The sequence below is a fragment of the Drosophila ficusphila genome, unplaced genomic scaffold (genome assembly GCF_018152265.1).
Source record: "Drosophila ficusphila isolate 14025-0441.05 unplaced genomic scaffold, ASM1815226v1 contig_414, whole genome shotgun sequence".
NCBI classification, from domain to species: domain Eukaryota; kingdom Metazoa; phylum Arthropoda; class Insecta; order Diptera; family Drosophilidae; genus Drosophila; species Drosophila ficusphila.
Genome location: NW_025064328.1, coordinates 7,786,916 through 7,813,932, shown reverse-complemented (window position 1 = coordinate 7,813,932; position 27,017 = coordinate 7,786,916). Strand labels below are relative to the sequence as shown.

Sequence of the window (27,017 nt, the reverse complement as noted above, 5' to 3'; positions counted from 1 at the left end):
TTTATACCGAGTATTAAAACTAGCCACTGTGTTTTGGTTAAAGGGTTAAGAAATGTAATAGCTAAGATTCTATTTTCTTACATTTAAGTTTATATGTGTCTTTTTTTGGACATTAACACTTCGCAGATATATAAATATTTTAAATTATTTATTGCATTATTTATAAAATTTTATTTTCTATGATCTTAATTTATGATCCTAATTTTTAATAGGCAATTATTATGAGTTCAGAGTATAAAGTTTTGACATTTTTGTTACAAATATTGAAGACTTATATTAAATGCGAAAGGGCATTCTAGTTTCTAACACGAAACGGCTATTTTCTCTGTTACAATTTCAATTAAAACAATTTTTCGAGAGTCATTGCCAGCATTCGGGAACGGGGAATGGTGAAAAATCTGGCGGGCCCTCAAGTAGCTGTTTCCCTCCTTCGGAAACCCCTTTTCCTCCCTTTTCTCAAGTGGGCGCAGCGTGGGCAATGCTAATGATGATAATGATGATGACGATCTGCAGAGCCAAGCTCGAGCGCCTCTTGCTGCTCATCCCCTCCCCCTAAACACCATACACCCGCCATCTAAACGAACAACAACTAAATTACACTAAGACAAAAAAAACTTTTTAGCTAAAGGGAGTATAAAGGTGTTTTTTAATATAAAGATAAATAGCAATATAAATATATGAAAATATCAAAATATCAAAATAAAAATATTTTTTATTATTAGAATACAAATTCACATTTAAAGGACATTTCTACAAATATAGTTATTTTTACAAAATGTGAACTTCAATTTAAAGAAAATTGTTCTTATTTAAGCTTATAAAATACTGTATTATACCTGTATACCTGTTAAACACTGTTACCAAGTGATACTTAGGGGAAAGCAAAAGAATATTTTTTGAGTGTGGCAACAACAAATTGCCGAGAGAGATGCTTACCTGCCTCTGTCGCTGGCACTGCCTCTGCCCGCGGCGCTGCCGCAGCGATGTCGCGTCTGCGCCGCTTTCTGCTCTTCCGATGAGTTTCGAACACAACTAAATCAGAATTTTATTCAGTTTCAATTGTTTAGCGAGTGCGGATCGGCGTCGAGTGCGCGAGGCAGCGAAAACAAGCCAATCCGAACGAGACGTGCCCCAAAACGAAAATAAAATAAATATACAAATGCAAAGCAGAATCAAATGCAAAAGATAAAATAGAAAACTAAAAAGTATATGTAAATTAGGTGTGTACTTGAGAACTTTCTTGTCATTAGCCGAAATTGTGGAGATTTGCAAAGTGTCAAAGCGCAACGGAAGTGCCGTTATATTCGCTACATTTCCCAGCTTAATTTTTCTCGCCCCAAAAAAGAAGAAAGTCGCCGTAACAGCCTAACAATTTTCACCGTCAGAGAGTTATTCCATTTCGTTTCGAGAAGAATTCTTTGCCTGTCAGCTTTTAATTAATCATCAAGATTCTTAGCTTAATTGTTTTTGGCAACTATGAAAAAATAAGTTATTATTGTTTTACGAGCTTTCGGCATTGGGATGACAAATGCTGGATTTACGCATTGATGAGCACTTTGTCATTAGAGTTTTTAATTATCGGGCGACTCCAAAAACTTTTGGTCGAAAGGTCACAGGCACCTGTGCAGTGAACTCTGACGTCATCGCCTGTAAGAAGGCTTCGCACCGCTTGGTTGATCAGGTTATTGACTCTCAACCTCCCTTTCCCACCCGCAGTTACAGCTGAGACCCATCATAATTATGTGGAGTTGGCTTCTTCCGCAACCGCAGAATCTTTAGCCGTCTCTTCTCGTCCGCGAGCCCATAAATAAAGCCGATCTTGGCTCATTTTTAACGATCTGCATATTTTGGCAACATAATTAACGGTGAAAAGAATGTGAAAAGTAGCGAATCGTAACGCAAAAGCCAGAAACAAACAAAAAAAAAAGTATAAAAAAAGAAACACGCGACTGCAAAGAAAGGCGGAAGAAAGAAGCAGAAGGTTTCTACGCGCCTCGAGCGAATCGCCGTCTCTCAGTTTGAAATCTCCCGTCCATCCCATCGGTGCCTCGAGCAAATCTTCTGGCCAAAAGCCCCAGTGAAACCGATAATGCAAAAGGGGAAGTGCCAAAGAAAACGAGTTAAGTGAGAGCAAATCTAAAAGAAAGCATCATCATATCGGATATCGCCACTGGGCTCCCAAATTAATCGGCCCAATGATCGCGATTAGCGATAGCACGCTGGGGCAGCGATTAATGCGTCTGCTGTTAGCATTTCTCCTGATCGATTTTTGGAACTTAGCTGATTCTCTGACAGTCGACAATCAGTTGGTTTCCGCTCGAAATGGTGAGTAAATGAAAAGGAAATGGGAAACACTTTCTTTTAATTTTGAACTTAAAAACCCAAAGTTAAGAAGTAAAAAGAAGCGGAAAATATGTATGTAACAATTTTGTAACATTAATTGGATTTTCAAGCTAATTTTTTATTTAACAATAAATATTCTTAATCCTACAGTTTTTCAATGTTTCTTTAAACAGTTTTTAAAGTGCTTACAGTATGCATACAAATAAATACCAGTTAGGCTAATAACAATTGGTCTTAACAACCTGCTTAATGTCTTTTTAAGAACTGCCATTTTATGAGTTTTATGCGAATGGGAAAATATTTACCATATTGTACTTAATGGAGTGCTCGAAGATACCAAAATTTGTAGAAATAACAAATTCTGGCTTAACGAAATAGCTATAATAATTATAGCCCACAGTCGTGAGAATTATAATTTTTATAGGTAATACAAAACATGTGTAAAAGACAATGAGATGGAAATTTGAACAAAATGTATTGTATAAGATTCAATCACAATTAAGATTTTGTTTTGTTTTGTGCAATAGTAAATATTAAATATTTTATTAAAAACTTTATTGAAATTTACCTTTTAAGCATATAAGCCATGAGTATTTGCTTGCACAATTGTTTTCATTGTAAATTTTATTAAAGAATTTTTATTTGGAAAATATTTGACTAACATTAGCTGGTAAATAATTAGGTGTCACAAATGAGGTAATTTCTTGGAAAAGATCATGTCCATCTAATAACCATAGGCTGGGGGCCAATCCATCAAGCATGTCACACCACAGACACCGCAGAGCAGTGTGTTTTGTCAATGGTTTGACCTTTTTGAATTATTCATGCACTGACAAAAATTCTATGGGTCACCCAACTGCGTCCCGCCGGCACGCAAAGTTAATAAAATTCAAATTCAACTTCGAATCCGAATCCGAGCGGAGAACAAAGCCGGCGAACAATCGAAATAAAAAAGAGACAATTGCAGAGTCAATAAAACTAACCTACCGTAGAGTGGACGAAGTGGAGCACCATCGGTGGCCTTGAAAGTGCAAGTGGGGTGACGCAATTGTTAAACAAAAAAAAAAAAAACAAGGGGGTGGGGGAGGGATTACCCAACTGGCAGGGGAACCTTTTGTAACTTCAATCTCACTTCGATCTTGCATCGACAGACTGCTTCGAGCGGATTGCACTGGAGGCGATGCTGCCATTTGAGAAGACCTTCCGCACCGAAGACACCAACTCGCTGAAGATGTGCAAGGAGAAGTGCCTGCAGGCGGGCGAGAAGTGTCAGGCCATCTCGTTCGGGTGAGTCGTCTTGCACCTGTCACCCCTTGATTGCCCAATTTCCAGCCATCCAGCCATCCAGTATACCAGTACGAGTACACATGCCTAATTGTTTTTGTTTGCTTCGCATTTTGCAGTGTTCATCGACGCGGAAACGGCACTTGTCAGTTGTCGTCGGAGCAGTACGGCTCGGGGGGCGGCGGTCGGCCGGGGGGCGTGATTTTCGATCCCGACTTTGATCTGTACACGCGCAAAACTAACTGCTTCGACTTGAGCGACAACTCGATTGCCCCCGGTCCGCAGCCCGTTCCCGGACCCAGTCCCATTTCGCCGGGACCCACGCCAGTGGATCTGCCCAATCGACCCCTGGATGTGGGTAACACACCCGTGCTGGTGGTCAACCCCACGCCCCACACTTCGGGGGGTCCGCCTCCTCCACTGGGACCCTCGTTACCGCCTCCAGGAGTGGGTGATCGTCTCTACTTCTCGCACGACCTGTACCCCCTCTACAAGTATCCCACTCTCTACGAGAGCAGCTATCCCTCGCCCAACGAGGAGGCCTACATTCCGGGAGGCTATGCAGCCAATGCCCCAGAAGTTGATGAGCGGTATCGTCCCCACTATGGACCCATTGAGCCAGCGGGGGATGAAGTAAGGCCCACTCCCCACAGCCCTCCGAGACCCATCTTTGGATTGGGGTATGGAAATGGATACAGCTACGGTTCCCCGGAGAGATATACTCCACCCACGGTCAGGCCATCGGATGGTTCCTCGGAGGAGCGACCCAGCTATGCAGCTCGGCCACCTCGTCCCACGGCTGATCGACCGGATTACTCAGCCGGACCACCTCGCCCCACTGCAGACCGTCCGGATTACTCACCTCGCCCAACCGCTGATCGTCCAGATTATCCACCTCGGCCCACTGCCGATCGTCCGGATTACCCACCACGACCTTACGACAGCTCAACACCCTCCTCCTATGGACCTCGCCCAAGTCCCAACTACGATCCCCATCGCGAACCCAGGCCAGATTTCACCAATCGACCCGATCCGCCATCTCTTTCACCCCACGATGGCTACGGAATGGGCGGACCTTCCGCACGACCACCTCCGCCTTACGAGGGTCCACCTCCATCACGGGATGAGTACGTCAGGAGGAATGGCAGTGCCATGCGACCCGGAGACGGATACGGAGGCTACGACGATGACAAGACCATTGCCACCTACTTCAACCCCGATGACTTTATGCATGGAAACAACAGTAAGTTTAGGATGGTATTTGAAAGGTTTTTCAATTGAATACAAATATTTTCTATATAATAACAATATTTTATACATGAAAAATTATTAGTAAATAATGGAATTTAAATTAATCATTTTATTATACCCTTGCAGAGCAAAGGGTACTACAATTCAGGCCAAAAGTTTGCAACGCAGTGAAGGAGACACCTATTCTTTATCAGCATCACGATCTGAATCGAAATACGTCTGTCCGTCTGTCCGTCTGTCTTCCTGTCCGACAACCATGATTTTTAGAACATCGAAATTTCATAAAAATCGGACAAATATATCATATAGCTTTCATATGAACAATCGTGGAAAATACAGAAACGTTAGAGAAAAGTCGACATACCTTCATGTTGTTTAGCCTCTATGTATTTAGTTCCACATATTTGATTATAGCAAGGGTATCTTCCTTTCTTGTTTTGTTATAATTTGTTTTCTAATTGTTGGGGATAATAACCCATTAATATTTTAAATTTTTTTAATTTGATTAATGTTGCATTGATAACCAGTATTCAATAATTAAAAATGCATTGTATTTCAGAACGACCAATGCCTGGCGATAGAGATCGTGATATGGACAGGGATCGTGACCGCCTGGGATATCCAATGGATGAAATGAAGGGTGAGTGGATTAAGGGTATTCCTGCCTTGGTTTGTTCCCCTATCATCAATTAATCAATGGATTCGCGTTGTCCCCAAAGCTAACCCCTAACCCCGTAGACATGCAACGGTGTCTATAACCATATAAACAGACAATGACACGGGTCACTTCAAAGGTGCAACAACAATGGAACAACTAAAATTTAGAATTAACATGGCGCACAACTAAAACTCATTAGCTTTCGGGGTCCACGACGACCGACCGACGGACTGGCCAACTGACAGATGACAGACGCCCGATTGACCCACATTCCCCGGCTTTTATTTGCGTAACAAAACTAAACCCATTAGCCTGGCATAATGCTCATCGGATTTGGGGTTGGGGGTGGGTGGGCGGTTGCAGTAAACATCGGCATTATTCACAATCGCGTTCTGGGCACAACGGAGCCGAAAGCTCCACTAACTAACCCACCCACAAAACGGTATAATAAATAACGCTGCGGCCAAAGTTTTGATAAATGGCAAGCGCAATAAAATGGAAATGCGAAAATTAGGGTCACCCACATGGATTACTTGGTTTTTCGGTTCTTATATACAAATTTACAGTTGAAAACAATAAATCAGAACTTTATTTTGTTCCTTATAAGAACATATACCCTTTCAGTTTAACAAAAGGTTATAAAAAGAACTTTTATTTTGGATTTGTAAAGGCTTAAACTAGGTACAAATTAAACCTTAAAAAGGTAAAGTTCAATAAAAAACACTTTAATCTTTTTTAGGAAAAGAGCTTTTGTTAAAGCTGAAAATGTTTAGCCAATAAATGGCATTATAATATGATTCATTATTTACTTATAAATTTGAACCTTGGGATTAAATTAAAGTCCCAAAAATTTATAACTATCTCCAAATTGTCAGCCCAAATGTTTTAACGAAAAGTGTAATAATGCTAAATATATTATGTATAATTATGAATCCTAACCTCTTTATTAAAAACTTTCATAATCTGCCAGTTCATTTCCGTAAAGGTTATCCATAGTTAACTCCAGACATTTTTCCGGTCTCTTCACCTGATATGATCTCATTGCCTTACAGAAGAAATTGAGTTGTCAAGTGCAGAAGATTTATGACAATTCTGAAATTGCCAAGCTAGATCATCAAAGAACGATTTGTATTTTGATTTCGACGCGACTTCCTTTCGGGTTTCCCAAGTGTGACGGACTGGAGTACATGAACCCAGCGGGTGGCGGTGACATAAGCCTACTAAATAGGTAAACCATATGCCCCATGCCAAGCGCCAACCGCCAACTGCCAACTGCCAAGAGAATCCAAGTTCAAATGCCAAACTTGATGACGTTGGCGCAATTAATTGTGTTTCTGAGGTGGCGTGTTTGCCAGTTAGTTAGTTAGTTAGTTGGCTCGCTTTTATTTGGCGTGGGACAGATCGTAATTTACACTTGGAGATTTGCTGGGAGGCGGAAGCGATCTTCGCCATGTGTATCTCTCATTTTTCGGCTGTTCTATGGGTTGTGCAAGATCGGAGTAGAACAGAACGGAGTGGAACTGCGCCCAGCATGCACACTCCTCCGGCGGGCATTGTATGCAAATGCGACACCAGGTCGCTGCACAAAAACCACCCACATTTGCGGTTCGAGTTCGTGGCACCACCGCGGTGGTGCACCGCCTGACAGCAGTGACATTGATTCAGAAACGGAAATGCACTCGAGTCGGCTGCTTTGGCTGCTTTGGGTGGTTGAGAGGCCATATGATCGATGGTCTCATATCTGTGGTCAGGCTTGATTGGGAAATGCTGTAAAGCACTTAGAATTTGAGCATACTTCAAAAACATGTTGTTGGCAATTGCAAGAGACTTAGGAGAGGATTTATACAAATGTATTTTGTCTTAATTTTAACTTGTATTTAGACACTTCCAAAGTATTAGAAAGAGTAGGGATTTGTTAATTAAAAAAACAAAAAAAATTTTCGTGAAAATTACTCATAAATATGTTGAAGACAATAAAAGACTTAGGAAAGGAACTTGAAATTAGAATAGTAAACTTAAAATTTGAAAAATATACTTTTTCCATTAATTTATTAAAAAAATTTTGAAGTTTTTAAGTTTAAATACCCAAGTAATGGTTTAATAACATTGGAAATGTAGGGGGTGGACTTCCTTAAACTGCTTTAAGGAGTTATTTAAATGTCAAAGTAATAAAATTTGGTAAAGGTAAAACTATATATAACCTTTATTCCAAGTTACAGAATTCACTTCAGAGCGACTTATTTTCACAAAATAAGGCCAACTCTGCTCAATATTGTAAGGTTCAAGACTATGTTTTTAATTAATTAAAACTTGGTGGCAATTAAACACCCCATAATAACCCGCAACATCTTGAAATATAGTCCATCCTTGGGCTGAAATCATGAGAAACAAAGCTGGCAGTAATTCCAGTTTATTCACCCGCGATTTATTCGGCTATGATTAAGTGGCTAACTGTTCGGGCCAAGATTTTCCTCGTAGCTCATTAAGTCCGCTCTTATTGAAACGAAATAATAAGCGTCGCAGCGAGTTGCGGCATCCTTGAGCGAGGTCTGTTAATGGTTGGCTGAACCCATCAGCATCGCATCTCGCAGCGATCTGTACCCTCGTATTTTCATCTGAACCATCGGCGAAGATAGCCATCTTCCACCGAAAAAACCCCTCGCTGAAAACGCTCATTATGCCGGAGATCCAAGGCTTCTGGGCGAACGAAGTGCTCTCTGCTTGGGGTCGGGAAAAAAGAATCCGATGAAAATGGGAGTTTTCAGATTTTCTGAGCGCCAGAGCGCGAAAAGCTCGCCCACTCAGAAGCGTAGAAGCGAAAAGCTCGAAAATCGCGCGCGATTTCCTAATGCCGTATAAAACCGCGAGCTTGACCACAGCCGCTGTTCATTCGCGATTAGAATCGCCAGCGCCGCGCGTCGTAAAATTGTTCTCCGTCCGGAAATTGTGATAGCGTCTCCGTGTCCTGTGTGCGAGCGGGATGGCCAGATGGCCCATTGTTTGAACCGCTTGACATTGCACAGAAATTAATTAGCCCAGAACGTAAATTTAGCCATTACGTAATCGCGTCAAAACCACCACTTCGGTACAATTAACTCCCAAAAAAGATAAACAAAAAAATGGGGAGCATCAGTGGGCTTTTGCCGCTGCTTCTGCTTGTGTGCCGCTTCTGTCACAGCGGATCGAAGTTCGTTAGTCCTACGCGACACACCGATCTCAGCAGCACCATTATCATAGTTGAGGATGCCAAGGGTAAGGCAGGGGAGGGTGGAAGAGTGGGGGCTCTCTGGGTCATTCCACTTGGGGCCAAAACTCTCGACCGAATTTCGGAGTGCGTATTAAAGTAATTTGCATAATTTCCATCGTTCTGCGTGAAAAACACGGTGTCTTGGCTGGCAATTTTCCCGGAGATAATCTTCGCTGGAGTACACGGCACCCAACATGACTCGAACATAATTTACTCAAAACGGCAGCGGATGTGCCGCAAAAACACCGCAGCGAGAAACACTTCGACCCGTAACAGAAACAGAAACCGACTTGGACATAAATGCACTCGGGGAAAAAAACATTTCTTAGTCCAAACGAAGGAGTTCTTAAATAATCTTTCAATTAAGTTCTAGGTCGAAAGAAAGTATAATGACTTTCCAGTTAAGCGAAAGATCCAACTAAGAACACAGAGCAAATTGTACCATGTCATCTTCCCAGTAATATTGGCTTTTACTTTTCTTTCAATTATCACTGACGAGATATAATGCTTTTTTAATTGCAAAAGAAAAGGTGAAAAATAGCCACTGATAAAAAGAATATTGTTTTTGCTTAAGTGGATTATAATTTCCTGAAATTATCATTTTTTTTTGTAACAAAAGATGACAATTTGCTGTTCTTACTTCTCTCCAGATTCTATTTAAATTGCTCTAAGCTCTTAAATTATTTTCATATCTTAATTTTGAAGACCTTTCTAGTGGGACCTGCTTACTTATCTCTCTTTTTGGCAAAAAATATATACAGTTGTTTTTCCAAGTGCAGACACCCATGAGGCAACCCAGCCCCGATCTTGGGCTCTGTCCTCGCTTCACTGACTCCGAACGTTGAATGGTTGATCTTTTTTCCGCTTTACTTTCCGCTGCCCGTAATTGCGTAAGACGCAGCATCCACTGCAACTGGCACTGCAACACCCACTTGCTCTCCTTTCAGCCTGTTTCCGCCGAGTCCTGGCCGGAAAGCGGATTGCCCCCCACTTCGTGCGCCGCTCCATTTCCTGCGAGCGGGTGGAGGAGTGCATGCGGGAGTGCGGACGCGAGAGGCGCTTCATGTGCGAGGGCTTCAACTACCGACTGGATCCCTCGGGTCATGGGCAGGGTGACTGCGAGCTGGTCGAGATGCCGCTGGCCCAGATGGACCTGTACTCCAGTCCGGACCGACGGGACGCCAATCTGCTGAGGCATCCCGACTACGACTACTACGAAAGGGATCGCAATGCGCCGAGCAGTTGTCGGCGAAGTGCTTGCCAGGACTGCTCCAAGGGTCCGGTGAGCAGCCAGCCCGTTTACTTCAAGCCCAGCGGCGGAGGAGGGGGATACGGGGATCGGGATAGGGATCGGGACAGGGACAGGGATCACTATCGGCCGCCGAGCAGCACGGCTGTGGATCACTACCGGGGTCCTTCGGCTCCTCCGAGCAGCTCCTACGAACACCGACCGCCCTTCTCCGCCGAGTTCCACGGCTCGCACAGCTCCTCCTCCTCCTCCTCATCTTCCTATGAGTTCTCTTCGCACGGATCTGGATCGAGTTCCGGTTCCAGTTCCGGTTACTTTGGCCACACTCCGCCCAGCAGTTATGGCGGGGACCATCCCTATGTGGACCGCCACGACCCGCCGCATTATCGCCCCGGAAGACCAGATCGTTGGGAAACGCTGCCAAGTAGTTCTGGCTATGATAGCTCCGCCTACCGACCTCCACGCCCCGAAACGGATCGCATCGACAAGTACCGACCTCCTTATCGTCCCGGTTCGGACTACTCCCCCTACCGACCGCCAAGTCGTCCTTCGCACAACTACCTAGATCGCGATGGAGCAGGACCTCCTGGTCCTCCGGGTTCCTACAAGAAGCCCAACAAGTTCGTGCCCTATCTGATTGGCGGCGAGGACAACTGGGGACACTACGGAGGCAGCTACGGCGGGAACAGCAAGCATTCCTCCTCGTCCTCCTCTTCTTACTGGGGTCTCACTGAGTCGCAGAGGCGCAAGGATCAGCAGGACTTCAACTACTTCCAGCTGGGATCACCGCATCGTGAGTCCAACTCGGTGCTCAGTTATCCGGGTTCCGGTTACGAGAAGGATTATCATAGGCGACGCAACGATTACCGCCAGCAGTGGACACGACGACCGGGTCAAGATGGTGAGTACTTCCAGATTAAATATTTACAGATTACATTTTGAAATAGGTAAAAACTTAAGAATTTATAGCGATGATGAAAGAAGAACCAAAATTTTTACCTTGATTTTGTTCAACTTAAACGTAACTAATAATTTTGAAACATTAAATAGTTTTATGGTATTTTAAATCCATCAGTCATTATGTTTTCGTGATACCCGGGCAGAATAACCTTAAAAACATTGTTTATGTCATCAATTTTTTAAGAAAGGCTTTTATAATACTTAAGGTAATTAGGTAACCTAAAACTCCTGCCACCAAATCTCTATCTTTAGTACATTTTCTACCTAAAAGAAGTTTTGTTTAGTTTTCTGAATGGCATTTAAGTTAAAATAATTGGCCTATTACCCACAGAATGCTCTGCGAAGACCAGCGAGGGATTCCGGTTGCACAAGACGGCCGTGAAGCATGCCTTCAACGTACCCACTTTGACGGAGTGTGAGCGGCTGTGCTCTGATCAGCGGCCCAGCTTCATTTGCCACACGTTCAGCTATCGGTATAACCAGGCGGGCAGGGACAACTGTATGCTCTGCGACCGACCCATCAACAAGCTTGACTACTACGTGGACATCGAGCCGGATCGGGACTACGACATCTACTCCATGACGGACGACATGGATGTGTGCCGACAGCCTCCTCCTCGACGACAGGACACCGTCGGACCCAGTACCGCTCTCTCGGATCCCAGAAATGCTCGTAAGTAAATATTATTATAGTATTGCTATAGTATAATACATCTACAGACTTAGACAAAATCATGAAAATGTATAATTAAATTTAGATTCGATCTTATGGTTGGCTAATTTCAAATCATTATTCATACCATGCAGCGTAAATTATACTTCAGTGACTTGCTTAATATGAAACCTCTGATAAAATCGTTAACTTTAAGTATGCTAACAAGGTAACTTTTCATGTCAGTGTTCAGCTCATTTAATTATTTATTTGTCATATACTTCTCCAATGCTTTAAATTACACATGAATGAAAATGAAATGAATTTTGAAAGCACTTTCATGAATAACTTTAAGCCAATATAGCAAACTAAACTTGTTTTAATAGGATCTTAGATCATAATCAGTTCCAGGTTTTAAGCTAAAAAAAAAGAACGAAAAACTATTGCCTTTGTATAAATGGCTTAATCTTTTTCAGAGTGCTTCTTCCGGGCGATCGATGCCACGAGATTCTTCAAGTCGATCGTGCGTGACTCTCTAACTGTGAGGTCTGTGGGCGAATGCGAGATGGAGTGCATCCGCTCCACGAAGTTCACCTGCCGGGCCTTTGCCTTCCGATATGGTCAGCAGCGGCATGCCGGGGTCATCGACAACTGCCAACTGAGCGACTGGCCGGTGAGGGACATGGACAAGGAGCGACATCTCATCCTGGACGCCGCCTTTGACATTTTCGAGCGAGCGAGTTACGGTCATGGATGCGAAATCCAGCCGATTGTTGATGAAAAGCACAAGAAACGTATGTATTTCTTTAATTTTGGTTTCTCCTTTAGTAGTAATTTATTTTAATACTCCTCAGTTTGCTATTTGGGCTATGGATCACCGGCAAGACTGCTACCTCCTGCCATCAAGAAGGTGATTTCGGTGCCCTCGGAAATGGCCTGCAAGAAGGAGTGCATTCGTTTCCGGGAAACTACTCCTTTTAAGTGTTTCGCTTTCAGTTATGGGTGAGATATAACGAATCCTTTCTCCAGCAATATTCATTAAATATCCTTGACCAAATCAGCTCCCATGCCAGCACCTTCAACTGCGAGCTATCCGATCTGGATCAAACCGAGTTGAAGCAGGATGTGCACTATGCGCACACCAAGGACCGCGACTTCTGGCTCTTCGCCTGGAATCCCTTCGACTGGACCTGTCGTGACAAGGTCAACACCATTGGCGGATCGCGGGTCAACAACGATCGGCGCATGGACATCTTCCGGGAACCGGGTAAACTCAACCTACTAACCTGTTGCACCTCGATCCAAGTGTAAATAACCGAATCCGGCTGCTCCACCCGGGCAGAGGATAATTAGTTTTAGTTGTGTATTACTAGAATTAGAATTAGAGTTTGTGTAAATTAGCTTGTAGCGGAGAATGTTGTGTAAATAACGTTTACTAGCATGTACAGTGGCCCCAGTCCCCGGCTAACCGAAAGACGAATCCCCCAAAATCTACTAACCGACACCGTTTGCATGACACCGTTTCCGTTTCCGTTTTCGATTTCGATTTCCATCCCAAACTCCGTGCTCTCGATTTCACTAAATCCGCTTCTTGTTCGCTAAAGGCGACGTGGCCTGGCGCCATTACACCGTCTCCGGAAAGCCCTGTCGTCGAAGCAGTCCCTGTGCCAAGAACCTAATCACTGGCTTCTACTCCTGCGAGACGGACGCCTCCGAGGTGGGATCCTGGGACTACTGCTGCAAGGCGGACCACCCGTGCGGCTACAGCAAGGGCTTCGATTATCCTTGGTAAGTAGCTGACGTCCTGAGATATAATTGAATATTTTATAAATTACAAATGAAGCGTACTTTAACTCATTTTTGAAAGTGGCAAAAATAAAACATATTAAAAAGATTTTTTGTACATCATGTGTATGGCATGCCGCACAAAGTCTTCAAGGGATTGAATCACAAGGAATTTTAATTGTACTTAATACTTTTAAAGGTGGAACGGATAAAAACCAATGCTTTTAATATAAATTAACTAGCGACCTACCATGAAATTATGGTTATCACCTTAAGTTTACCATACCAATCAATTTATGTATTTTCCACAAGCTTACTAATATTTTCCTATAACTTTTCTTATAACTTCCCAGGTGCTTTGTGGGTGACGAGTCGGACCAGTGGCGCAAGTGCAGCGACCGGTACTTCCCCGGCAAGAACGGCACGCAGGCGACGCACTCCCACCTGGGGTTGCCCAGCGGCAAGGAGAAGCAGAAGCATCCGCACCACTCGCAACCTGCCACGGCGGCCAGCAGCGAGTACAGCCAACATCCACCGCGACCAGGTGGACTGCAGAGCCTCAGCGACTTCGCTGCCGCTCGGCTGTGGCCGGTGACCTACCTGTACAGTGAGGGCCCGCCTAACGCCACCGAGTTCAGCAACTTTGTCGACTGCAACAAGGAGTCGTGCTAGTGGAGCGGCAACCTAGATTAGCTGTAGATGATTAAGACATACTTCTGTACAATAGATACCCCCCAGAAAAAAGCAAACCCCAAATCCCAGACAGATCTACTCGGACCGCGTGGACGTTGTCGTTGTGATCATCATTGAGATTGGATACCATTGTCGTCAGAGCCAAGCGAAACCAATTAACTTATTAACTTAACTCCCCTGAATGTTGAATGCAACCGTAATGACAGCTTGCGTGCAGGCATTCTTTGTACCTTTAAGCTGAATTGTATGTATTATTAATAAAATTAGTTTTTACGAAACAAAAAAGTCTGGCAGATGTTTTTTTTGAAATAATTATTTTTATTAGGTCATTAAAAATACAGTGGAATACGAAAGGTTACCCTTAATATAAAAAAATGATAAGAATTAAAACATTGGAAAAAATGTAATAAAATAATTTGTCAGCATAAAAATAGCAATAACTCTAAAAACTTATTGTGTAGGGGAACATCGCCTTGCAACCGCGGAGGAATGTGGAAAACCATCCAGGTAAAACAGGAATTATTGGATCTTGGGATTGGCGGAGAGCGGATACCGCTAAATAACTGTGCTGCTTAGGACATTGGCGGAAGTTAAAGAAAGGGAAATAGCTTGTTACCCAGTGGTGGCAGAGTTAGCTATTTTTTGCATTTGTTTATCCTATACGGTTAGCAACGACAACAACCATTCAGAGTGCTGTAGCAATAAACTTTGTTCATTGATAACAGATTTAAAAAAACTTTATGGATTTTCGTTATGTTTTTAAAAATTACATATTTGTCTACATAATTGTGTTCAATGTAAGATAAACATTTAATAACGGAATATGTATATCGAAAATACACAATCAAAATTAAGTGCTTTTCCGTTATTAACTTTAAAGATTTAGTTTTCGGCACTATTCGCTTCAGGGCATATACTATTCGCATTAAAACAGATGATATTATTATTGTTCTCCCGCAATTTTCGTTTTTGTTTTGATTACCAAGCTTTTGAGAGAAGCATTTTCAGAGAGTTTCGATAATAAAGAGCTTTTTACTTTTTTATAACATTTCTTTGTGTTTAGGTGTATAATATATATATATATATATAGGAATTATTGCAGTCTATCACCACAATTTCTTGCTGATAAGAAAATTTTGGTCCGAAAAATATTAAAAATTTTCGTTTAAATTTTTTCCATTTGCAGATGAATGCCCGATTTCGTTGATATCAGGAAAGTTACACTCGAAAACTTTAAAGGAATCTTTGTTTGCTCCGATCTGCTGAACTTGAACTCCTTCAGGAGGTAGACAAGTCCCACCTTCACCTGCAACTTGCCAAAGCGCTCGCCAATACAATTTCGAGGACCTTCGCCGAAGGGCAAGTAGGCAAAAGGATGGCGGGCCTTGATCTCATCCGGCTCGAACCTACTGGGGTCAAATTTCTCCGGCTCTGGATATAGTTCCGGATCGTGGTGAATACTGTGCACTGGTATCATTATCTTGGTGCCCCGTTCGAGAAATAAGTTGCTACTAGGTATCAGGTATTCCTTCGTGGAACGCCTCAACAAATGGGGCAGTATGGGATACTTTCGCAGAGTCTCGGCCACAACTTGATCCAAGTAAGGCATCTCCTGAACGGACTCGTAGGTGAGCTTCTGGTTGTTGCGATCCAAGACTTCAAGCACCTCCTCCCGTAGTCTCTCCTGGATATCGGGGTTCAAAGCTAGTTCATACAGACAGAAGGACATGGTGGTGGAGGAGGTATCGAAACCTGCCAGAAAGAATACCATGGCTTGGGCCGCAATCTGCTCGAAGGACAGTGCATCCTCCTGTCCCAGTTCCATCAGCAGTTGAATGAGGTCGTTGCGGTGGATGTGCTCCCTTCGTCTATAATCCAATGTCTGGCGAACGGTGTCCAGGAAGAACTCACTGACCTCCGGCCGGAAGAGCCGCAGTCGGAACTTCCTCGCCAAGTCCGGCTGGGCGAACATGAAGGCCTGAACGAGCACCGAGTGGAGGGGATTCGTGGTCACAGATCGTCCCATTCGCCGGAACTCCGAGTCCGGGTCCTCGAGGCTGTTGCACTCCAGTCCAAAAGCACAGCTACCAATCACATCGGTTGTAAACCGGGCACACAGATCCTTGGCCTCAATCTCGCCCAGCTGAGAGTGACACGCCCTCGTCAGCTTTTCGCCCACTTCCACCATAGTGGGAAACATGAACTTCATCTTGCCGGAACTGAAGACCTGCGTCAAGTTCTGGCGCAACCAGCGCCACTCGGGTCCGTCCAGAAATAGGAGATTGCCCGTCAGCGGATCGTCCCTCACATTGTGGAATAGTCCCCGATCGGCGAAAGCTCCAAAGTCGTTGATCATTATCATCTTGATCAGATCCAGATCCATTACGAACAGCGCTTTGGTCATGAAGGTAAAGTAGCCGCAGTAGCGTTCCCTACCGTGGAACTTCCCGTAGATCCGCCGGTTGATGTCCGTCCAGTGGAGTTCCTTGCCCAATCCCCTCATGTTTCCACGGAAGTACTCGGGCGTTTCGCCAGCCACGCCCAGTCGCGTCCAGTAGGCGTAGTGCCATCGGAGCTTGAGATATAGCAAAAGTCCAACGATGAATAAAAGAACCAAGAGCAATAGCATGGTGCCGGCAGTTCGTTTAAATAGCAACTAAATTGAAAAATAGAGCACGCTTGATTTGCTGGCGGAAAAGCTTTTTTCTATATTCTCTTGCTTTTTCTTTACTCTCTGAAAATGCAATTATCCAAACACAAATACAATATCTCGGTTGAGTAATTTTCCATGACTCTCCACAAATGGCTCTAAACAAATTGACCAAGTTGAAAATGTATTATTTTTAAACATTTTTAAATTTACAACGATTTCCATTTTAGTTTTGGTAAGTAAATTTTGTATTAGCTGGTTAGTTTCTTAAATAAAGATATACATATACAAAGTACTAAATATTACCAATTTTCAATGACTTAATAGTCATGAAGTAATCTGCTTTTAAGAGCCGTTAATATTCATAGATATTACACATTATTTTAGTTTCACATACATTCTTTTTGTTTTGAAGTGCCTAGATGCGTTCCACTTTCAGATGAATGCCATACTTGGTGCTTAAAGTGGGGCTGCGAGTGTCCAAGGTCAGGGGAATTTCTGTCAACTTTGAAGTACTAAACTTGAAGCGTTGCAACAGGGACACAATGCCAATCTTGGCCTGCATTTTTCCAAAACGCAAGCCAATGCAATTTCGAGGTCCATCGCCAAATGGCAGATATGAAAACGGATGGCGGGCCCTAATCTCCTCCGGCTCAAAGCGATTGGGATCGAAGAGCTCTGGATTGGGATACAAGTCTGCATCGTGGTGTATATTGTGTATAGGCATAAGCACAATGGTTCCCCTTTCGATAACAATATCTGTATTTGGAACTTTGTAGTTTTCATTAGTCTCTCGCAAGAGCTGAGGAATAATGGGATGCTTCCGAAGAGTTTCTAACGGTGGATAGAAAAGATGAATAAGGGTTTCCCATGTTGTAGTTAAACTTTTATTTTTCTTACCAGCCAACACCTGTTCCAGGTAGGTCATTTCAGCCAAAGCGTCGTAGGTAACCTCACCTCCTTGGAGAATATTTTTTATTTCCTCTCTTACCTTTTGTTGAATGTCGGGTTGCAAAGCTAGTTCGTACAAACAAAAGGCCATCGTACTCGAGGAGGTCTCGAAACCTGCCACGAAGAAAACAAATGCCTGGGCAGCCATTTGCTCAAGGGTCAATCCATGTGAGAGATCGATACCATTACCCCTTTTGGCCGCCTCTTCGTCCTCAGCTCGGAGCTCTATCAACAGATCGATGAAGTCGTTGCGCTTTACGCCGTTCTTGAGGCGATAGTCTATGGTGTTCTTAACCGCCGATAAGAAGAAATCACTCAGATCGTCGCGTAACACCTTCATCCTTAACTTTCTAGCCAATTTAGCATTTGTGAATATAAATGATTGCACAATCGAAGAGTGTCGGGGTTTCTCAAATACCATGCGACCCTTCTGTCGAAACTCGGCATTCGGATCCTGGAGACTGTAGCACTCGAGTCCAAAGGCACACGATCCTATGACGTCCGTGGTAAACCTGGCACACAGGTCCTTGATCTCCACATCTCCTTCCTCGACCTTGGCAGCCTCCACTTCCTTATCCATGGCATCGGCCAGGCGATGACCCACATCCACGACAACTCCTGCCATGTTCTTCATCTTTCCGGAGGTGAAAACGGGAGTGAGCTTCTGCCTCATCGACTTCCACTCCTCACCCTCAAGAGTCAAAAGGTGTCCTGTCAAGGGATCGTCACGGACATTGTTAAAAATGCCGCGGTCTTGGAAGTAATGGAAGTCCTTGATGAGAACTTGCTTGATGAGATCCAGATCAGTGATTAAGGCAGTTGGCTTGAAGAACATAAACATTCCTGCGAAGGGAGCCTTTCCCTTGAACTTGTCGTAGATCCTCTGATTGACGTCCCGGAAATGGTACTTCGATCCGATCCCCTTCAAGTTGCCAATCAGAGGCAAGGGACGCTCATGAGGAACCCCTTTTCGGGCCCAATAAGTATAGGTGTTATGGTAGAATCTATAGGCCAAGAGTAGGGCTACGCCCAGAAGTGCTAGTGTTAGCAGCATGGCGATGAGACAAAATTTCGATGACGCAAAACAAAAGTTTCAGATTAAATTTCTAATAATTGTCGAACTTTAGTTATTCCAATCGACTTAACTTGTGAAACGCAAAATTAGAACTGAATGAACCGACGCATATGGTATTTATAAGTTCTAAAGCTTTGTGTTTACTATAAGCAATACCACCAAAACAGAATTGATAGCTATAAACTTTTGCGAAGCTTTTCTCTTATTGACAAACAAATTCTCTTCTCTTTTACCATGGCGATCAAAACAGAAACGATAGATAATATAGTAAACAAATGAATAACTTATTTGCCGGAGGAACGCTTTTGGTGCTGAAAAGAGAGTGAGAGAGTAGCTATTTTCGTACTACAACTAACAAAGTTTTTAAAACGATTGTGGCTGGGCAAGCGTTATCAGTAGCAAACTCTAACGAGTGCCGCTCTCCCATTATCACTCTCAAACAATGTGTTCTAAACAATTAACATAACTACCAAAATAGCACTGATAAATATAATACTCAACCAAGTACTTTACTCATAAACGGTTAACGTTAATGGTTGTACTCGTAATCAAACAATAAAGATTGCGAATGTACTTAATCACCAAAAAGTTTTTCTTATCCAAATACTGCCAATGATGAGTAATATTCCGGAATCCTAAAAAGTAATTAATTCAAAAAAGTTTATTCATTTTAAAGGTATCTCTTTTCTGGTTTTACCTTCCTATTTTTTCATTTAACGGATCTCACTGAGCTCCGGTCGAAAGAGCCTAACTTCCCGGCCAAATCCGGCTGGGCCAACCTGAATACCTGCACGAGCACCGAGTGGAGGGAATTCGTGGTCACCGATCGTCCCATTCTCCAGATTTCCGAGACCAGATCCTAGAGGCAAACAGATCCGTGGTTTCAATTTCTCCACTTGAAGGTGACACTCCCTCGTCAGCTTTGCGCCCACTTCGACCATGGTGGGAAACATGAACTTCATTTTGACGGAGAATTAAGAGATTTCCCGTCACCGGTTCGTCCCTCACATTGTGGAATAGAACCTGATAATCGAAGTCAAAAACTTGTTAAGAATATTTTTGAATTTACAACGCCTTCATTCACAGTTTTTGTAAGTACATTTTTATTAGCTTGGCAGTCATAAAAAGGCAACCAAAAACGTAGTATGTACATATATTAGTTATCTAGGAATTGATCGTCATTATAACTAGCTTATCAAGCCGGTAATGAGCTATTAGGCGTATTTAGGATTCTTATTAATGTAAGATACATACAAAAGTACATTTTTTGTTTCTATAGTTCCTAGATGCGTTCCACTTTAAGATGAATGCCATATTTGGTGCCCAAAGTGGGACTGCGAGGGTCCAAGGTCAGGGGAATTTCTGTCAACTTTGAAGTACCAAACTTAAAGCGTTGCAACAGGGACACAATGCCAATCTTGGCCTGCATTTTCCCGAACCGCAGGCCAATGCAGTTTCGGGGTCCATCGCCAAATGGCAGATATGAAAACGGATGGCGGGACTTTATCTCCTCCGGCTCAAAGCGACTGGGATCGAATTTTTCTGGATCTGGATACAAGTCGGCATTATGGTGGATGTTATGTACAGGTATCGCTACGGTGGTTCCCTTCTCGATAACAAACTCTGTATTTGGAACTTTGTAGGTCTGATTGGCTTCTCTCAGGAGTTGAGAAACTATGGGATGCTTCCGAAGAGTTTCTGCAAGGAAAGGTGATTGGATTTTTTCGCATTTCGAAATTATAATATTGTATTTACCAGCCAACACCTGATCCAGGTAAGTCATTTCAGCTAAGGCATCGTAGGTCATCTCACCTCCTTGAAGAACCCTATTTATCTCGTCTCTAACCTTTTCTTGAATGTCGGGTTGGAGAGCCAGTTCATACAAACAAAAGGCCATCGTACTCGAGGAGGTCTCGAATCCTGCCACGAAGAACACAAAGGCCTGGGCAGCCATTTGCTCAAGGGTCAACCCATGTGAAAGATCGATACCATTGCCCTTTTTGACCGCCTCTTGGTCTTCAGCTCGGAGCTCTATCAACAGATCGATGAAGTCGTTGCGCTTTACGCCGTTCTTGAGGCGATAGTCGATGGTGTTCTTAACCGCCGATAAGAAGAAATTACTCAGATCGTCGCGTAACACCTTCATCCTCAACTTCTTCGCCAACTTGCCATTGGTGAGTATAAATAATTGCACAGCAGCAGAGTGTCGCGGTTTTTCGAAGATCATGCGGCCCTTCTGTCGAAACTCGGCATTCGGATCCTGGAGACTGTAGCATTCGAGTCCAAAGGCACACGATCCTATGACGTCCGTGGTAAACCTGGCACACAGGTCCTTGATCTCCACATCTCCTTCCTCGACCTTGGCAGCCTCCACTTCCTTATCCATGGCATCGGCCAGGCGATGACCCACATCCACGACAACTCCTGCCATGTTCTTCATCTTTCCGGAAGTGAAAACGGGAGTGAGCTTCTGCCTCATCGACTTCCACTCCTCACCCTCAAGAGTCAAAAGGTGTCCTGTCAAGGGATCGTCACGGACATTGTTAAACGCTCCGCGGTCTTGGAAGTAGTGGAAGTCCTTGATGAGAACTTGCTTGATGAGATCCAGATCAGTGATTAAGGCAGTTGGCTTGAGGAACATAAACATTCCTGCGAAGGGAGCCTTTCCCTTGAACTTGTCGTAGATCCTCTGATTGACGTCCCGGAAATGGTACTTCGTTCCGATCCCCTTCAAGTTGCCAATCAGAGGCAAGGGACGCTCATGAGGAACTCCTTTTCGGGCCCAATAAGTATATATGTTGTGGTAGAATCTATAGGCCAAAAGTAGGGCTACGCCCAGAAGTGCTAGTGTAAAAAGCATGGTGATCAGACGCGACTTTTAATGACGCTATACAAATAGTTAGCAATTCAAATTTCATATAAGTATGTCCAATCGACTTAACTTGGGCACCTCAAAATTGGAACTGAATTGCGTTGGCCTATGCATATGGTATTTATAAGTTCTGAAGCTTTGTGTTTACTATAAGCAATACCGCCAAAACAGAATTGATAGCTAGAAACTTTTGCGAAGCTTTCCTCCTATCGGCAAACAAATTGTTCTCTTTCACCATGACGATCAAAACAGAAACGATAGATTATGGTAAGCAAACAAATAAATTATTTGCCGGTAGAACGCTTTGAGTGCTGAAAGAGCGCGTGTAGCTAAAAATATAATTGTGTATACCAAATAAAAAAGTTTTTATTTCGAATATGGGGCTAGACGCACATTATCAGTAGCGAACCTAATCGAGGGCCACTCACCTATTATTCACTATCAAAAATGTGTTCTAAACATTCAACATGACCACCACAACAGAACTGATAAGTTTTTTACTCACGGAATGCTACGCCATCAAATGCGCTTCGTAATGCTGAAGACAGTGGGAAAATATCAGCTGGCGATTGTGGGCGTACTCGTAATCAACGCAATAACGATTGCGAATGTACTCGGGCGCTATAAGTGTTTCTAATGCAAATACGGCAAATGGTGAGTAATACTCAGGTACAGATCTTAAAAGTATTCATTCAAACATTTTTTTTTAAGATTAAGGTATCACTTTCCTTACAGTACCTTGCTTTTTGTTTTCCATTTAAGCTACTCTCAACAACACTTGTCCAATCGACTCCTTGAGTGTTTGTCCTAAGAATTGAAACGTGAGCCTGGGTGCAAACAGGAATCTGAAAAAAGAAGTTTATTGACAGACTGTTGATGACTTGTTGAAGAGCTTGTTTGATGCCTTTTGCCCTTTGCATCTCATCTTTAATTAAAACCAGGCCAGCAGGAAAATCAAATCAAGCGTAAACTCAATGAAACTAACATAAAATCGAGTTGCTGTCGTCTGCAAATTCCCAGGTTTATCACAACTTCGCAGGCAAATTTATGCGGGAGCGATTAAAGGCCCATTAAACGCCATTTCGAATGGACAGCGAACTGGTCGGAACGCCCAACTCCCACTTCAGAGGACCTCTGCGGCTCTTCAGTAAATAATAAAACGGAGTCGCGCCTAAAAGCATTTGGCCTTTGCGGGCGTGTGTGCTGTTGTTGGCGCTTAAAGGATTTGGCCCTAATGCTTACGGCCCGTTTTATGCCGCTAATGCGCCATCTTCCCAATCGACATAAAAATCGTAATGCCGCAGTTAAAGGCAGCTTCAGCCATAAAAATCGCAGCGTGCAAACGAAATCAAAACAAAAGCTGGAATTAAATAATCAAGCAGTGCCTACGGAAATTATGGTTATTATAAATGGATGGCTTTTTGCTGACGTTGATCGATTTGCGGCTTTTAAGTGGAATAATTATGCAGAGAAAAGATAAGTAATGTAATACGTATGTCGTAAATATATGTACCTATTTGTTTTATGGGTAGCTAGGTAATACAACCCTCGATTGTGATTTTGGCATCAACATTTTGTTTTTCGATTTTTGGATTTTCAACTGTAATGTATAGTACAATAAGTTATTTATTGTATTTTGTATTTGCAGTAAGACGAGCTCCACCGCCATTAAATATGTAGGTATATACATTCCAAATTTACGTTACCATCCTAGTGGGAATACTTTACGTTTTTGGCAATACCGAATTTGGCAGTATCATAGCTGCCGAAGGAGCTATCACAAAAAATCCTAATGAAATATTTGTTGATAAAAAAATTCATACTATATAGTGTGCAATATAGCAAATATCTATGATTTTAGATTTAAAACATAATTTATCTTAAAGAGATCAAGTCAGAAATAGAAATTTCATCAAAACTTATGTTTAAACATAATCAAAAACATACTTAAAGAAAACACAAAGATCTTTATTCAAAAGACTCTAAAAGATACAGTTTCCCATAGCTAGCTTTCTTTCTTATTATATCTTGTTATCATTACTTACTAGTAATATTGCAATACTATTTTTAAACGTACACAATTAATGTTGTCATACCTTGACGTATGTATGACTAATCTATGATTTCTATAGATTGCATCTGTTAGGTTAAATTACACTCTGTTTATCGAGATTTCTCGTATCTTACTACGGCGAGCTTCCTCTTTTATGTTTCTTCAAAAACCTATTTTTCATAAACCTATAAAAGGTTTTTTTTTGCAACCCTATAGTAATAATTTTATTTTTAAGCAATCAATCCATTAATAGAGCATGGTGTTTTGAGAATTTTGCTTTGTTTGAGAGTGCTTTGGCTCTCTAAACTCATAGAAAGCTCTCCAGAACTCTAATATCATCGTGTTCCGAGGCTAATTTACCAGTCAACAATGAATGTTAGTATAGAAGAATTTGCCATTTTTGTTTCTCCCAGCTTGACAATGTTTACTTATGGTTATTTACAGAATTCTAAACCAGTTTTCTATTGATTTTCAAAACTGCCTTTACTCACAGTAAAGTAGTATTTCAGCATGCAATATCTGAGTTGTCCGCCGTTTTGCTAAGTCACCTTTCCAGTGCAAGTTTAAATGTTGGCGGAGATAGGAAAAGCTCGGTCAACCTATAAAAAGGCAAACCAACTTGCTTAGTTATTAGTGTTCTCAGAGAGTCAAACAAGAACAGTGGAAAGTGATCGCTCGCAATGTTGTTAACAATCGCCCTTGTGGGCTTGGTTTTGGCTTTGGCCTACAGTTATTATATCAAAATCTATACCTACTGGGACCGCAAAGGGGTTCTTAACGAGAAACCACTACCGGTTGTTGGCAACATGAGGGGAATCGGAACGAAGAAGCATTTTCGAGACATCAATCAGAGGATTTACGACAAGTTCAAGGGAAAGGCTCCCCTCGCCGGGATGTACATGTTCTTCAAGCGATCCGCCATGATCACCGATCTGGATCTCATCAAGCAGATCATGATCAAGGACTTTAGCAACTTTCAGGATCGCGGAGCTTTTAACAACCCCCGTGATGATCCCTTGACCGGTCACCTCTTCACCTTGGAGGGTGAGGAGTGGAAATCGATGAGGCACAAGCTCTCTCCGGTTTTCACCTCCGGAAAAATTAAGCACATGTCGGAAGTGATCGTGGAAGTGGGTCACCGCCTGGCGGATACCATGGATAAGGAAGTGAAGGCTGCCAAGGTCGAGGAAGGAGATGTGGAGATCAAGGACCTGTGTGCCAGGTTCACCACGGATGTCATAGGATCGTGTGCCTTTGGACTTGAGTGTAATAGTCTTCAGGATCCGAATGCCGAGTTCCGAAACAGAGGACGCGATATCTTTCGGAAGCGTCGTCATGGCCAGATTGTGCAATCTTTCTTATTTACCAACGCCAAGTTGGCTAGGAAGCTTAGATTGAAGGTGCTACCCGATGAGATAACAAACTTCTTTTTGTCGACGGTGAAAAATACCATTGATTATCGCCTAAAGAACGGCGTTAAGCGAAACGACTTTATCGATCAGTTAATGCAACTCCGAGCTGAGGACGAAGAGGCGGCCAAAAGGGGAAATGGTATCGACCTGTCACATGGTTTGACCCTGGAGCAAATGGCTGCCCAGGCCTTCGTGTTCTTCGTGGCAGGATTCGAGACCTCCTCCAGCACGATGACCTTCTGCCTTCATGAACTAGCCCAGCAACCGGATGTTCAGCAAAAGCTTAGGGACGAGATCGAAAGTGTTTTGGGAGAAGGAGAGTTGAACTACGACGCTTTGGCCAAAATGAAATATTTGGATCAGGTGTTGGCAGGTAAGTAAGCAGTTTCCTAATTTATAAACATGAGGCTTATTTCCTTTCTTTTAGAAACCCTCCGAAAACACCCGCTTCTACCCCACCTGGTTCGGGAGTGCAACCGCGACTACAAAGTTCCCAACACGGATATTGTGCTGGAGAAGGGCATCAATGTCCTGATTCCCGTGCACAACATCCACCATGATCCTGAGATTTATCCCGATCCGGAGAAGTTCGATCCCAGTCGCTTCGACCCGGAGGAAGTCCAATCCCGACACCCGATGGCTTATTTGCCCTTTGGCGACGGACCTCGAAATTGTATTGGCCTTCGTTTTGGAAAGATTCAGGTCAAGATTGGTCTGGTCTCGCTCATTCGGAAGTTTAAGTTTTCCATCTCGAAACGCACAGAGGTTCCATTGATTTTTTCAAACAAAAATTTCCTTTTGGGCACGGAAAACGGTATTTACCTAAAAGTGGAAAGTGTTTAACTACTAATTAAATCCCTGATTATGGTGAAAGATTAGTCCTAAAACGCCAAACCAAAATTTAATAAATAGATTTAAAACCAATATGAGCCCAAACATACGTGCTTATTTATTATTCACAAATTGTATCAAAGCTTTAACTGGGGCCAAAATTTAACTATTTACGCAATTTAAATGCAAAAAAACCAATCATACTCTAAATTGATTTAGCTAGCTTTCCGTCATTTCGCAGTTTTTAAAAAATGCGTTTAATGTATTAAATAATTAATTTTGCACACCGTGAGGGACAACTAAGATCTTAGCGCGAAAGCAAAACATACTAAATAGAATAAAAGCAATATGCTTATAAGCTATTCACAAATTGTAAACTTAAAGCGTGGGATTCTGCCTTCAGTTAACTTACAAAAAACTAAAATAATTTCATCGCGCCTCAGTTTTAACAAATCATGGTCAACGTATCGAATAATGGACTTTACCTTAAAGAAGAAAGGGTTTAAATTTAATTGAATCCCCTAATTATTGTAGCCTATCGTGAAGGGCGATTAAATGCTAAACGCAAATGGTAAACAGGTGCTTATTAATTATTTACAAATTGTATCAAAGATTAAACTGTGACCAAAACTTTGCTTATTGTTTGTTTTCAATGCCAGAGGCTGAATCAGATAAAAACAAAATTAATTTGGTAAATTTATTGGTTTTGTAAATCATCGCTTAACTGATCAAAGCAAAGTTAGCTTAAAAGTTACATTAAATCTATGCTGGCTAATTTATTTGCAATGGTTTGTGCGATGCCAAAAACTGAAAACTGAAAAAGTGTAGCCATGGATAAATTAAAAGATTTCCATTTTTATGGCCAACCACAACGTACTTTGTAAACCAAACTCCGAGTAATTAGAGTGATGTATGTCCACGCTTTCGTCGAGTATGCGGCACAATTACTTTGGAAAGAAAAGCGGCAAAAAGAATAACAAAGTATTCACCAGCTAATCTGAAGCCAAAATCCGGCTAAAACTTTTCCGTGACTCGCCCACTAATTTGCTCA

At 42.6% G+C, this 27,017-nt stretch overlaps 5 protein-coding genes across 6 annotated transcripts; 2 read left to right on the top strand and 3 right to left on the bottom strand.

Annotated features, from left to right (window-relative positions):
- Positions 1-1,071: 1,071 nt before the first annotated feature.
- Positions 1,072-14,356, top strand: LOC108090568. Of its 2 annotated transcripts, XM_017189312.2 has the most exons (12): positions 1,072-1,220; positions 1,717-2,325; positions 3,495-3,630; positions 3,747-4,870; positions 5,438-5,518; positions 9,731-10,933; positions 11,324-11,665; positions 12,121-12,438; positions 12,499-12,646; positions 12,706-12,911; positions 13,249-13,432; positions 13,783-14,356. In XM_017189312.2, the coding sequence occupies exons 2-12, from the start codon at positions 2,196-2,198 to the stop codon at positions 14,099-14,101; spliced, it is 4,191 nt and encodes a 1,396-aa protein (XP_017044801.1). In that variant the 5' UTR covers positions 1,072-1,220; positions 1,717-2,195; the 3' UTR covers positions 14,102-14,356. The 2 variants fall into 2 exon arrangements, with proteins under 2 accessions (XP_017044801.1, XP_017044802.1); XM_017189313.2 differs by lacking the exons at positions 1,072-1,220; positions 1,717-2,325; positions 3,495-3,630; positions 3,747-4,870; positions 5,438-5,518 and adding an exon at positions 8,447-8,788.
- A 795-nt stretch (positions 14,357-15,151) lies between these two features.
- On the bottom strand, positions 15,152-16,760 carry LOC108090320 (probable cytochrome P450 6a13). The gene has a single exon (XM_017188932.2). It carries the CDS (start codon positions 16,749-16,751, stop codon positions 15,288-15,290), a length of 1,464 nt encoding a protein of 487 aa, XP_017044421.1. The 5' UTR covers positions 16,752-16,760; the 3' UTR covers positions 15,152-15,287.
- A 179-nt stretch (positions 16,761-16,939) lies between these two features.
- On the bottom strand, positions 16,940-18,868 carry LOC108090317 (probable cytochrome P450 6a14). Its single transcript, XM_017188928.2, has 2 exons — positions 17,673-18,868; positions 16,940-17,606 (listed from the first exon to the last, which is right to left on the bottom strand). Exons 1-2 carry the CDS (start codon positions 18,775-18,777, stop codon positions 17,191-17,193), a joined length of 1,521 nt encoding a protein of 506 aa, XP_017044417.1. The 5' UTR covers positions 18,778-18,868; the 3' UTR covers positions 16,940-17,190.
- Positions 18,869-19,878: 1,010 nt separating this feature from the next.
- Positions 19,879-21,737, bottom strand: LOC108090318 (probable cytochrome P450 6a14). The gene is made up of 2 exons (XM_017188929.2): positions 20,554-21,737; positions 19,879-20,496 (listed from the first exon to the last, which is right to left on the bottom strand). Exons 1-2 carry the CDS (start codon positions 21,656-21,658, stop codon positions 20,081-20,083), a joined length of 1,521 nt encoding a protein of 506 aa, XP_017044418.1. The 5' UTR covers positions 21,659-21,737; the 3' UTR covers positions 19,879-20,080.
- Positions 21,738-24,302: 2,565 nt separating this feature from the next.
- LOC108090319 (probable cytochrome P450 6a14) lies at positions 24,303-26,602 on the top strand. Its single transcript, XM_017188930.2, has 2 exons — positions 24,303-25,508; positions 25,563-26,602. Exons 1-2 carry the CDS (start codon positions 24,404-24,406, stop codon positions 25,976-25,978), a joined length of 1,521 nt encoding a protein of 506 aa, XP_017044419.1. The 5' UTR covers positions 24,303-24,403; the 3' UTR covers positions 25,979-26,602.
- Positions 26,603-27,017: the final 415 nt, after the last annotated feature.

Excerpts from the sequence above, each read along its gene's own strand:
- LOC108090319 (XM_017188930.2), top strand. The coding sequence starts at position 24,404 with ATGTTGTTAACAATCGCCCTTGTGGGCTTGGTTTTGGCTTTGGCCTAC. Across the intron at positions 25,509-25,562 it reads TTTGGATCAGGTGTTGGCAG|AAACCCTCCGAAAACACCCG; the intron begins GTAAGTAAGCAG and ends CCTTTCTTTTAG.
- LOC108090317 (XM_017188928.2), bottom strand. The coding sequence starts at position 18,777 with ATGCTGCTAACACTAGCACTTCTGGGCGTAGCCCTACTCTTGGCCTAT. Across the intron at positions 17,607-17,672 it reads CCTGGAACAGGTGTTGGCTG|AAACTCTTCGGAAGCATCCC; the intron begins GTAAGAAAAATA and ends ATCCACCGTTAG.
- LOC108090320 (XM_017188932.2), bottom strand. The coding sequence starts at position 16,751 with ATGCTATTGCTCTTGGTTCTTTTATTCATCGTTGGACTTTTGCTATAT.
- LOC108090318 (XM_017188929.2), bottom strand. The coding sequence starts at position 21,658 with ATGCTTTTTACACTAGCACTTCTGGGCGTAGCCCTACTTTTGGCCTAT. Across the intron at positions 20,497-20,553 it reads CCTGGATCAGGTGTTGGCTG|AAACTCTTCGGAAGCATCCC; the intron begins GTAAATACAATA and ends CTTTCCTTGCAG.
- LOC108090568 (XM_017189312.2), top strand. The coding sequence starts at position 2,196 with ATGATCGCGATTAGCGATAGCACGCTGGGGCAGCGATTAATGCGTCTG. Across the intron at positions 5,519-9,730 it reads TCCAATGGATGAAATGAAGG|CCTGTTTCCGCCGAGTCCTG; the intron begins GTGAGTGGATTA and ends CTCTCCTTTCAG. Across the intron at positions 13,433-13,782 it reads AAGGGCTTCGATTATCCTTG|GTGCTTTGTGGGTGACGAGT; the intron begins GTAAGTAGCTGA and ends ATAACTTCCCAG.